Here is an 11,240-nt window from a genome sequence, read left to right as displayed (position 1 = left end):
ACATTTACCTTTGGGCCAAAGGAGGGGAAAAAAAAAAAAAAAAAGTCACCTGTCCATATGTTGAGTTGCTCATTTTTCACACAGCACGGCTGAATGGATGAGTGAATGTATAAGTCACTGGGTGCACTGTAGCCCCGTTTGACTGGAGCTGTATACGTTCCCTGGTCATGTCCTATATTCAAGAGGGTGGGCCTTAGCAACAGTGACTGAGCAGCTTCTCATGGGCTGTACCAACTGCCCCCCGGAAGAGAGGGGTGGTCGGGGCCGAGCAGTGTGTGTGTGTGTGTGTGTGTGTGTGTGTGTTGAGAGAGCTCACGGTGGAAGGATTTAAATTTAAGAAGCGCAGCATTTATTAGCATTTTGCTATTTCTATTTCTACGTATATGTAATTTAAGTCGTACCTGCATGCATTGATAGGCATTTAATTATTTATATTTAATGTTCTTACCCATTCTTACACTTATTTACCAGAATATTAGGTACATTAGTGAAAATAAATCAATTCTAATGTAGAAGTCGTGCACAAATTCATCCTTCTTGATTGTTCTAACGTTCAATTGATGTTGAATTAGAGTCAGAAAGGTGGTGATTGAACTGGATTAAGTTATTTAGCCTAGCCCACGCAGTAAAATGTCAAAATAATTGTATTAAAAAAAAACCACAGGCTCCAAGAATAAAATATTTAGATTCTGATCTTGATTCTTAAAGCGTCTCTGTGTTTCTGTTATTATGTCTAGCCTAGCGTCGGTACAACACAACATAATGCAGTTCGGTGGCTCTACAAACCACGGCCTGGTGTACCTAATGAACTGGCCAGTGAGTGTTTATCCGTCTCTACTTAACTAAACCAAAGAGCACTATAAATGAAACTGTTCACGGCTTTCCTGGATTTAATTTAACACTCAGGAACTTGAGGATGTAGTTTGTGGTGCTAAATTAAAACGGTTTTGTAGCCCGGCCCAGTGACTAAAATGTCAAAATAATAGGAACACATGTCGGTTATACTACAAACCGCAGCCTACAAGAATGAAAAGTCGAGTCAACAGCTCTCTAATTTATTTACTAGAGCAGGTCTGTTAAATCGGAATGGACTTGCGCTCACTAGTGTACCTAATAAACTGGCAACTGAGTGTTTATCTGTCTGTGATTAAATACACTCGGAGAAAAGTCAAATCGGAGTCAAATTCCTTGTGTTTCTGTCCACACTTGGCCAAACAAATTCTGATCCCGATTCTTCTAAAGCTTCCCCAGCGTGGAAGAGTCTCCGTTCGTTCCCGTCGACCGAGAAAACTGGATCGAATCTTACAGGATGTCGAGGCCGATCCTTAGACTGAACGTAGACGCAGACCCCCGTAGAGGGTTGTAGCCTCTGGTTCCTGCCTCGCCGAAGAAATATGGGCTGTTGAAGAAACCTAAAAGCTAAAATGGGACCTGGTGAAAGGTTCTCTAAACAGAAAGGAAGATTAATAAGAATATAGAATTTGCGCCGGGACCAAAACGCAATTTGTTTCTCCCTTCGTTTACATTCCCCCCCCCCAGCCTCTCTCCCGCTAATCCACACTCTTATCTCCCCGCTCTCTACCTGGTGGTCTCTTCCTTCTTCCTCCCCTCCCCTCCTTTGCGAGCAATACATTGCCCCCGTTGAGTGCGCGCATGTGTGTGTTTGTATGCGAGTGAAGCGAGCTTGGAGCGGAATGAGAGACCGAGGGAAGGAGGGGGAAAGCTTTGAAAAGACGACCCTAAAGGCAGCGAGGCGGCAGGGCAGCAGCAGGAGGAGGAGGAGGAGGAGGAGGAGGTGGTGGTGATGGGGAGCCCGTGCAGGCAGTGGACTGTATTCCTCAGAGGTCTGACTCGCCGCCGCTGCTGTTTCTTCTTCCTCTGTGGCGACTGAAGCCTCGGTCCTCGCTCGCCGCACGCCGCGCGTCACGTTTAAAGAGAGGAGGGGAGGGGAGGGGAGGGGGGGCTGAGGTCAGGAGGTGCAGGAGGCGGTCTACAGGTGCGTGGCTCGGACCGGAGCTTTGTTGTTTTCTGCTTCGTTCTCTGTTTACGGCCATAGGCTGATATCTGAGAGAGAGAGGGAGTGTGTGACGGAGTCTAACGCTCGCTCACGCTGCAGCTGTAACCAATTATGATTGTTACAGTCACATGTAACGCGGCTCGGATGTTATAATATAACGGTGGAAGCTGTCCTCGGCTGAAGGGCCTCGTTTAGAAGGAGCCTAGAAGTTAATGTGCAGCAGGGTGTGTGCTCTGTTAGCGTTGAGCTTTTAGTTCAGATCTCGCCGTGTACGTGGTGCACGTTAAGTGGCTTCGTCGGTTCTAAGTGTTTTAAGGTTTTTATTGGGAGCATGTGGGTCTGTTGACGGCACGGTGCTCACCTCTGATTGGAGGATGTTGTTCAGATTAACCTGGGTCGATCCAGTAATGAGCAGAAACTCTGCAGACTGGAGGTGTGAATGGGAGGGGGGGTGGAACTTTTTTTTTGGGAAGGGGTCAGAGGTTTTATGGGTTATTTTACATCTTGGTTGATGGTGTTGGTCCGAAACCGGGACACAGGAGTCACACTGTCCCAGAACAAATGAACCGTCCTGAACCTGGTTAGCAAACATATCTAGGTAGTTCACCTGATGCTTCTTTGGAAGTGTGCACACCTGACAAGGGAGTCTGGCTGCAGCACAGATCAGGCATAACATTATGACCACCTTCCTAATATTGTGTAGGTCTCCTTAACACTCATCAGAGAATGGACATGGGCCTTCTGAGGGTGTCCTGTGGTGTCTGGTAACAGAATGTTGTTAGTGGAGGGGCTTTGAGGGGAGGGGCCTCTGTGGATCATCCCACAGATACTTGATCAGTTTGGGATCTAGTGAATCTGGAGGCCAGGTCAACACCTTGTGCTGTTCTTTGTGTTTGTTTGAGTTGTTCCTAAAGCGTTTTTGTGTCTGCATCCTGCTGGGGATGGCTGCTGCCATCAAGGAGTGTCATTGCTATTGAGTGGGGGTGCCTGGTCTGGTCTAGGTGGGTGCTACATGTCTAAGTAACATCAATGAATGCCAGGTCCAAAAGTTTTCCAGCAGAACATTGAATTGTCACAAGATGGTCAATGTTATTCACTTCTCCCGCCAGTGGTCATAATGTTGTGGCTGATCGGTGTGTGTATATATATGTGTGTGTGTATATATATATATATATATATATTTCACTCTCACCCGCCCACACGTATTTCCTCCTGTCAGTTCAGAACCAAACTCTTTTGACTCCAGGCTGTCTTCCCAAACCACGAAGTTGTCCTGATCGATACGCAGCAACTTGTCTTTAATGAAATGAAACTTAATTGTGGGATTTCAGGATTTGCCCGCTAGGATCATCTATGTGCAGACAGAAAAAAAAACAAACAAAAAAAAAAAACAATAAATGGAATAAATCTCACAGAGTAAAGGTCAGCTAAAGTTTTGAATTGCGTAGGCTTAAAATCATGGAGCCTATCTGTCTGCACGTAATCATTTTATTTACCAAATAACTGGTAAATAAAATGATTACGTGTTTGACCAGGACACGACCTGGAAAGTTAAGTCTTGTTTGCAGTGGACTAAGCAGAAACCCGCTGCCTGGTCTGAATGATGGCGGTCGTGGATTACAGTTCAATAAGTTCAAGCCGTTCTTTAAATTGACCTTAGGGTGTGGAGAAGCTAGTTAGCAACACTCACCAGATACGAAGAAACTGTTGCTGGAGAAACAGGACAGACCAGAAACACGACGGCAGGCTTGTTGTGCATAATCTTTACTTTGAAAATTGATTGTTTTTCACTGTACGAACACACAACCAGAGCTCGCTCATGCGTTTGAATTAATGAGTCAAGCCGTCTATATATATATATATATATATATATGTATGTATGTATGTGGGGGGGGGGGTGCATCCATTGGGTTTGCTTAGTTCATCATCAGATGTAATTACCGCGTCTTTTGTGTTTCCTTTTCTGTCAATAAATTGCACACATGTCGATGCGTTCCCAGAAGCGCGGCCGGCGTTATCTGGGCTTGTCAACAGTCATAAATGAACAGCGCTGTGATGCCAAGGTCATGCAGGAAAAGACGGAGCCGCTCTCCTTTGTTTACGAGCGCTGTCGCTTCACATTAGAGGCGAAGCGGTCCGGTCGGTTAATCGATGCTGGCCGTCGTGGTTTTTCTCCCAAGTAAGAAGAATCAAAGTTAATCTGATGTTAATATTTGCCGGAGAGGCGTCCTCTGCCTCAAGACAACAGAACAGATTAATTGATGTGAAAATAAAAGCCAGTGGAACACGAGAAAAACTTATTTGATCGATACGTTTTAATCAGCTGTAGATGAGAATCGATTAAGGCGTCGCTAAGTAACGGATCCTTTGTTATTGACGCCATATAAGAGCCAGTAAAACAATCACCGGCTCACTGAGAATGCTGCTGGTTATTACTTCTGATAAAGACACGTCCCAGAATGCACCGATCAGCCGCAGCATTACAACCACCAGCCTGTGAAGTGAGGTGGTAAAAGCCACCTGAACACTGTTGTCCCAGACCAAACACGCCCGTCCCACCCAAGGCAACGGCAAGAAGGTGTTCCTTGCATCCTGGTGCTGTTTGCTCCCCAAACTAAATAAACTGTCATCCACTGTGTGTTCTGACTCATTTTATCAGTTTGAGCTACAGCAGCACATTTGTTGGATCAACCTTCACTAGCAAAGTGCACCATTGAGCCTTGGCGTTGACCCAGTGACCCTATCATGGACTACAGATGTCCCGATCAAGTTTTTTTTCATCTGCTGATCCGATTCCTGATCCGTTCTTAAATAAACTAGAATTTCCTCCCCTGTAGATTCCTAACGTCTTTCCTTGTCTTCCCTCGTCTTCTCCTAGATGTGACTGGATTCAGTCATATAAATATTTCCTTGTGCCCTGTGTTCTCTACTCCAGTAATGTTCTGGTCCATCCAGCGCTACCCTAAACTCCCTGACCCTCTCTGGAAGATTTTTCTCCTTGATGATGTTTCTCTTCTTTTAAACGCAGCGTTTAGTCTTTGTTCTTGTTGTTTCGGTGCAGGCTTTAACCTGAGTGGACTCAGTTTTATCATTTGGTTGCTAAGTATTGAATGGAGACGATCACGTACTACCACCTCACCAAACATCCACATTGCACAATTTTACAAATTTCTGTCTGACTGACTTCATTTTCCCGAGTAAAGTTCTTCTACCAAGCAGACATGTTTAGTCACGTGGTTCTTCTTCTTCTCATAAAGGTTCACAGTTCATAATAACAACCTAAACTCCCCACCAGTTATTTAGAACCGAATGAGCCACATGGATCTTTAAGAAAACCCAAATAAGTGCAGTTGCTTTTGTCTTTGCTTTGTTTGCTTCTTCTTCTTCTGGAATATTTGGCAGCTTTGACGCTATCCAACCACCAGTAAAGCAGCAGAAGAACAAGAAGTTTTGACGCCAATATGGTATTGGTTTATGGTAGACCAAATCCTTCCACCTGAACATTTTTCCCGCTTCTAAACTCAGCCTTCAGGACAAAATCGATCACTCGCTGCCTGACAGGAGCCACGATAACCAGGAGGCAATCAGTGGTAGTCACTTTACTTGTCATTGGTCATAATATTATGGCTTATCTGGGAATAAACCATCCTCGTTTGTGCAGCGTTGCTTAATTTGTGTGAATTGAACTTTCGGGAACTTAGTTGTATTCTCCCCGAGTGCTCCTTTCTCACCGTGGCAGATGGATCTGTGTTGAGTGCTGTGCGTTAGCTGCACGAGGAGGAGGAGGAGGAGGAGGAGGTGGAGGGGATTTGAGGTGAAATGTAAACAACACTCGTCAGGAAGGATTAGCGTCCTCTGAGTAGCACGGCCTTGCAGCAGTACCCAATACTTATCACAATGGCGGCTTGTGTTATTTGTTTATTTATTTTTTTGAGGGTTGGCCGTGGATTTAAAAGATTTCTGTGCGTGTCTTTGTCCGTGCTTTACAGATTTTTATTTAGATAGCGCAGCAAGGACGCGGTTTTGCAGATTAAGAGACTTGAGCTCATCTTTTGTCATGTGTACATTTTGTTTGCCTCCGAGTCAGGATGTTTGCAGCTCCCACACGAGGAAATGAAAGGCAGCCATACGGAGTATTAATCTTTCAGAAATCTTCTTTCCGTTGCAACAGAAATGCACTTTATGTCGGTTAAAATTGCACAAACTAATTTCCTTTGGACTGAATATGCTGCATCTTTCTGCTGCTCTATTTATTTCCCCCATCCCGTCGCATTAAAAAAGGTTTTAACTTTAATATTTGTCTTAATGGATCGCGCAGGAACACGGTTAACTCCTTTAGGTGGCTCGACAAAATGTGGCGGTGTTCTCTGTTGCCATGGTCGCCGTCCCGATGCAGGCGGGAGATGATGGGAGGGAGTGATGCAGCATGTAGACTTTGCTGATAGAGAGTAATTCCATTAAGGGCGACAAAGGAGGACTGTAAGAAACAAATGAAAAAATAAATGAATGAGGCAACAAATGAACGGAGGCTTTTTCAAAAACAAGCACAAACTAAATGCGAACAATTACTGTGAATGCTCTGGTTGCCTAGGTAACCCTCTTGTATATTTTTAGGTTAGAGTTGTCCCGATCAAGGTTTTCTTTTTTTCAATCTTAAATAAACTAAAATTTCCTAAAGTCTTTTCTTGTCTTCTCCGAGAGTCGACTGGATTCAGTCCAATAAATATTTCTGTCAGAGTTAATGTAGTGTGGAGAGGGTAGCTCGTACCTCGGCTCCAGAAATGTTCTGGTCATCCAACGCTGCCATGAACTCCCTAACCCTCTCTGGAAGATTTTTTCTCCTTGACGCCGTCTCCAGGAAACTTTTATCTTCTTTTAAACTCAGTGTTATTGTTGTTGTTTGGGTGCAGCCTTTGTCTGAGCCTGAACTCTGAAGTTTCTGTTGGAAGCTGTTGAATCAAGTTGTTAGTATTGAATAACGATCACGTACTACCACCTCACCAAACATCCACATTGCACAGTTCACTCATTTCTGTCTGACTGACTTCTTTTTCCAGAGTAAAGTTCTTCCACACTTCCTTGTCTTCTCCTCGAGTCAACTGGATTCATTCCAATAAATATTTCTGTCAGAGTTAATCTAGTGTGGAGAGGGTAGCTCGTACCGTCGCTCCAGAAATGTTCTGGTCATCCAACGCTGCCATAAACTCCCTAACCCTGTCTGGACTATTTTTCTCCTCAACGCCGTCTCCAGGAAACTTTTCTCTTCTTTTAAACTCAGCGTTCAGTGTTTGCTGTTGTTGTTTGGGTGGCAGTTGGTAGTACTGAATGATGATCACCTACTACCACCTCACCAAACATCCACACTGCATAATTTACGAATTTCTTTCAGATTCTGTAAAGTAAAGTTCTTCCACATTGCAGACATGTTAATCAAGTGATTGTTCTTCTTTGTTTTTTTTGGTAGCTTTGACGCTAGCCAACAAAGAGGAAGAAGGCGTTTTGACTCGGGGACGTTAAAGGGGCGTGGTTGTGGTTTATGACAGACCTAAAATAGTTAACTACAAAAGACCGTGCATTTCTGGTACCAATGACAATATTAGTTTTGTGAAAATCTCGTTCATAACTAAGTAAAATTCTTTCTATATCTCAAAATGAGTTAATAATGAATTGAGTTGGGACCTTGAGAGTATTGAGAGTGGCGATATGCAGCCCTAGCTGTCAGCATGATGAGTTTGGTGGTAGGACGGTGTTTCCATGTGGTAAACGTTTAGGGAACTCTTTGGACCACGTGTCAATCAATCAACCGTATCAGTCGCTCCCATTGGCCGTCGCCTCAAAGTTGAGATTGGTTCTTCCTGTCACCAGCGGTTTTTTGTCCCGTCATCACTACATGTGGCTGAGTTGCGTGAACATTCATGGTCTCTGTTTTTTTTCCCACATCGCTGCTCATCTCTTCTTGTGTTTACACCTCTTAATAACTATGTTTTAATCCAAGAAACGCGGCGCGATGGACATTTGTTTCTGATTGTTTTGTTGCTCCAGTAACTGATTAGCATCTGGTGTTGCTGACTGGTTGGCGGATCACTTTTCATTTCTTTGAAACACTTGATATTTAACGACTGCGCGGCTTAAAACTGAATAAATCTTTATGGAAGCGTTCTTAAAACCTGACCTAAAAAGGAAAGTTTATACACACTGAAATAATGTCGTCATAAAAAGTGCAGTTAAAATTAGTGTTTGGCAGCAACTGGAGATTGTGGAGAACCAAACACTTTCTATGCAGTTAAAGAATATTCTTGTTTATTAACTGAATTAATAATAATAAATAATAATAAATTAGAGACTAATGCTTTGTTGTGTCTTTCATCACCCACAGGTCAGTTGAAGCTGAAAATGAGTGCAGTCGGGGAAAGCCCCCTGGACCCTGCCACGCCGGAGTCCCGCAAGAGGAAGGGCTCGCCATGCGACACATCGGGGCAAAGGTAAAGAGACAACGGCTCTGACAGACGTCCAAGAAAATATACTGGAGACCAGCTTCCATCGACAATCTCCTCTTTTTAAATCATTAATATTTTATTGTTCCCTGATAAATAAAACTTAAATTAAGTTGGTTTTGGGAGCTTGTTGTCGAGTGGTTAGAGAAGTTGGGACTTGGTCTTGTTACATCGATGGCTGGAGTGCTCTTGAGCAAGGCACATAACACAGATGGCTAGCCACTGCTCCAAATTACCCCAATGTGGGATCAAATGAAGGTTGTTCTTTGTTTATTTTATTTATGTTAGCCCATTTGAAAATGTTAGCATGGCTCTAGCTACCTCGCAGCTCAAGATAATGAGTAGGGGACGTCCTGATCAAGTTATTATTGCACCCCGACCTGATAGCGATCTTTAAATACTGAGAATCGGCCGATCAGATCACCAGCATCTGATCTTAAATAAACTGAAATGTCCTCCCCTGTAGATTCCTAAAGTCTTCCCTGGTCTTCTCCTGGAGTCGACTGGATTCAGTCCAATAAATATTTCTGTCAGAGTTAATGTAGTGTGGAGAGGGTAGCTCGTACCTCGGCTCCAGAAATGTTCTGGTGATCCAACGCTGCCACAAACTTCCTAACCCTCTCTGCAATATTTTTCTTGTTGACGCTGTCTCCAGGAAACTTTTCTTTTAAGTGCAATGTTCAGTGTTTGTTATTGTTGCTTGGGTGCAGCCTTTGACTGATTGGACTCCATGGTTTCTGTTGGTAGCTGTTGAATAAAGATCACGTACTACCACCTCACCAAACATCCTCATTGCACAGTTTACTCATTCGCTTTCAGACTGACTTCATTTTCCAGAGTAAAGTTCTTCCACACAAGTATAGTCACGTGATTTTGGTTCTTCTTCTTCTTATACTTCTTCAATTTTTAGCTTTAGCTTTGACACTAGCCAGCCGCCACTAAAACAGAAGAAGACGACGTTTGGACGCTACATGGACCACAAAAGATCACATCTAATCCTGCCTATTTAAAAAAAATGCTGTTGATGTTGTTGTTATGGTGCAGCCTTCGTCTGCGTCAACTCTATTTTATATTTTATAGGTGTCGGATGAAGGCGGTAGTATTGAATAACGATCACCTACTACCACTTCCCCAAACATCCACATTGCGCAGTTTACAAATTTCTGTCTGACTGTCTTCATTTCCCAGAGTAAAGTTCTTCTATCAAACAAGACATGTTTAGCCACATTGTTCTTCTTCTGGGATTTTCGGCAGCTCTGACGCTAGCCAACTACCATTAAAACAGAAGAAGACATATTGGCGCTACAGGGACGTGGTTTGGGTTCATAGCAGACCTAAAATAAATAACTACAGAAGATAAGGCTTGGTTGAGGTCTGAAAACATCGCTACTAATAAATTAGAGGTAAAAATTTGAATCCATTGGCTATTATGATGTAAAGTTCAGTTCCATGGTGAGACATTTAAGTGTACAAATGATCACTGTGCATTAGCTTGAGGCGCTCCAGGAAGTCAGGCAGGATGCTGTGACGAGAAATTATTCAGAAAACGAACATATATACTCTAAAATAGTCCCCAGAAGTTATTTATGGTCTTGTTGTTCCTCATAAATAGCCCATACGTCTCCAAAGAGCAGAAGGTAAATAAAACTATCCTATAAGTCTTTCGGTTTAGCCCCTTGGTTTCGGTTCAGATCCGGCGTTCAGGTCATGGGAAGGTTTAAATGAGGGCGTGTTGGGAATGCATGTTCTCAGTGTCCTGTGTGTGCATGACACTATAGGGCCCCGGTAGCTGATGTAAGCTGATGTAACAGCCCCAGCCAGCATTTCTACAACACAGCCACTGACCTGCGCATTTCACACAGCAGCGTCCTCCTCCTCCCCTTCCTCCTCCTCCTCCTCACCCTTCCTCCCTCCCTCCCTCCCTCCCTGCCTCGGCCACCACGCCTGTGCGTTCTGGGCTGGCCAATGCGCTGACCTACTTTTGCTGTTGTCGTTTCACATACACATACTTGCATATACCCACGTTCCTTTTTCCATGTTTACCACATACCTTGCTCTTACTCGTCAGCCTGAAAGCGCCTCCGTGGAAGTTGTGCAAAGAGTCCCGACGGCAGGAAACGTCTCTAGGGCTGATGTTTTTTTGTTTTGTTTTTTCTAACTATTTTGTTCCAGCGTTCGACTCTAAGCTAATGCATCACAAGGTTTAATGCTTACATGTTATGAAGGCACATTAGCAGATAGTTACCACGGCAGCATAAGAAGTTTATTCTGTAAACCGTTCCCTTTCCAATACTGTGCGATGCATTAATCTCAATTTAATCTGAGCTGGAGCTAATAATTATTCACTTTAGTCATTAATCTAGTAACATGAAGATCAACAGTTATCAAATAAAAAAAAACAACCAATATATTAGTGATCTGTATCAGTATCTGTATTCGTTGGCAGATAGAGGTTACAGGATAGAAACGCCAAAGATATTTGACTTTTTGAGTGAGCAAGTAGAAAATTTACAGGCCTTAAATCAGGGTTGTCAAACTCATTTTAGTTCAGGAGGCCACATTCAGCCCAAAGCAGTCATTTAGAACCAAAGGGGCTGCTTGGATCTTCAGTAAAACCCCCAAGTTGCTTTTGTTTTGTCTTAGATGAACACTACCACGTTACCTTTATCTCAAAGCGCCGCTGTGCCTAAGTGGCGTTGGAGGTCGGGATGTTGAGATGAGAGATTATG

At 43.6% G+C, this 11,240-nt stretch overlaps 1 protein-coding gene across 1 annotated transcript in view; it reads left to right on the top strand.

Annotated features, from left to right (window-relative positions):
- Positions 1-1,804: 1,804 nt before the first annotated feature.
- The window catches only part of ncoa1 (nuclear receptor coactivator 1), a gene marked incomplete at its 5' end in the record, with an annotated part of 29,416 nt that continues 19,980 nt past the window's right edge, over positions 1,805-11,240 (top strand). Inside the window, 2 exons of the mRNA XM_084560732.1 lie at positions 1,805-1,844; positions 8,394-8,499. Coding sequence (XP_084416858.1) covers positions 1,805-1,844; positions 8,394-8,499 — 146 coding nt within the window. The remainder of the gene's footprint in view (positions 1,845-8,393; positions 8,500-11,240) is intronic.

This window comes from Chelon labrosus (assembly GCF_963514085.1).
Source record: "Chelon labrosus genome assembly, chromosome: 14".
NCBI classification, from domain to species: domain Eukaryota; kingdom Metazoa; phylum Chordata; class Actinopteri; order Mugiliformes; family Mugilidae; genus Chelon; species Chelon labrosus.
This window is presented reverse-complemented; position numbering and strand designations above follow the sequence as displayed.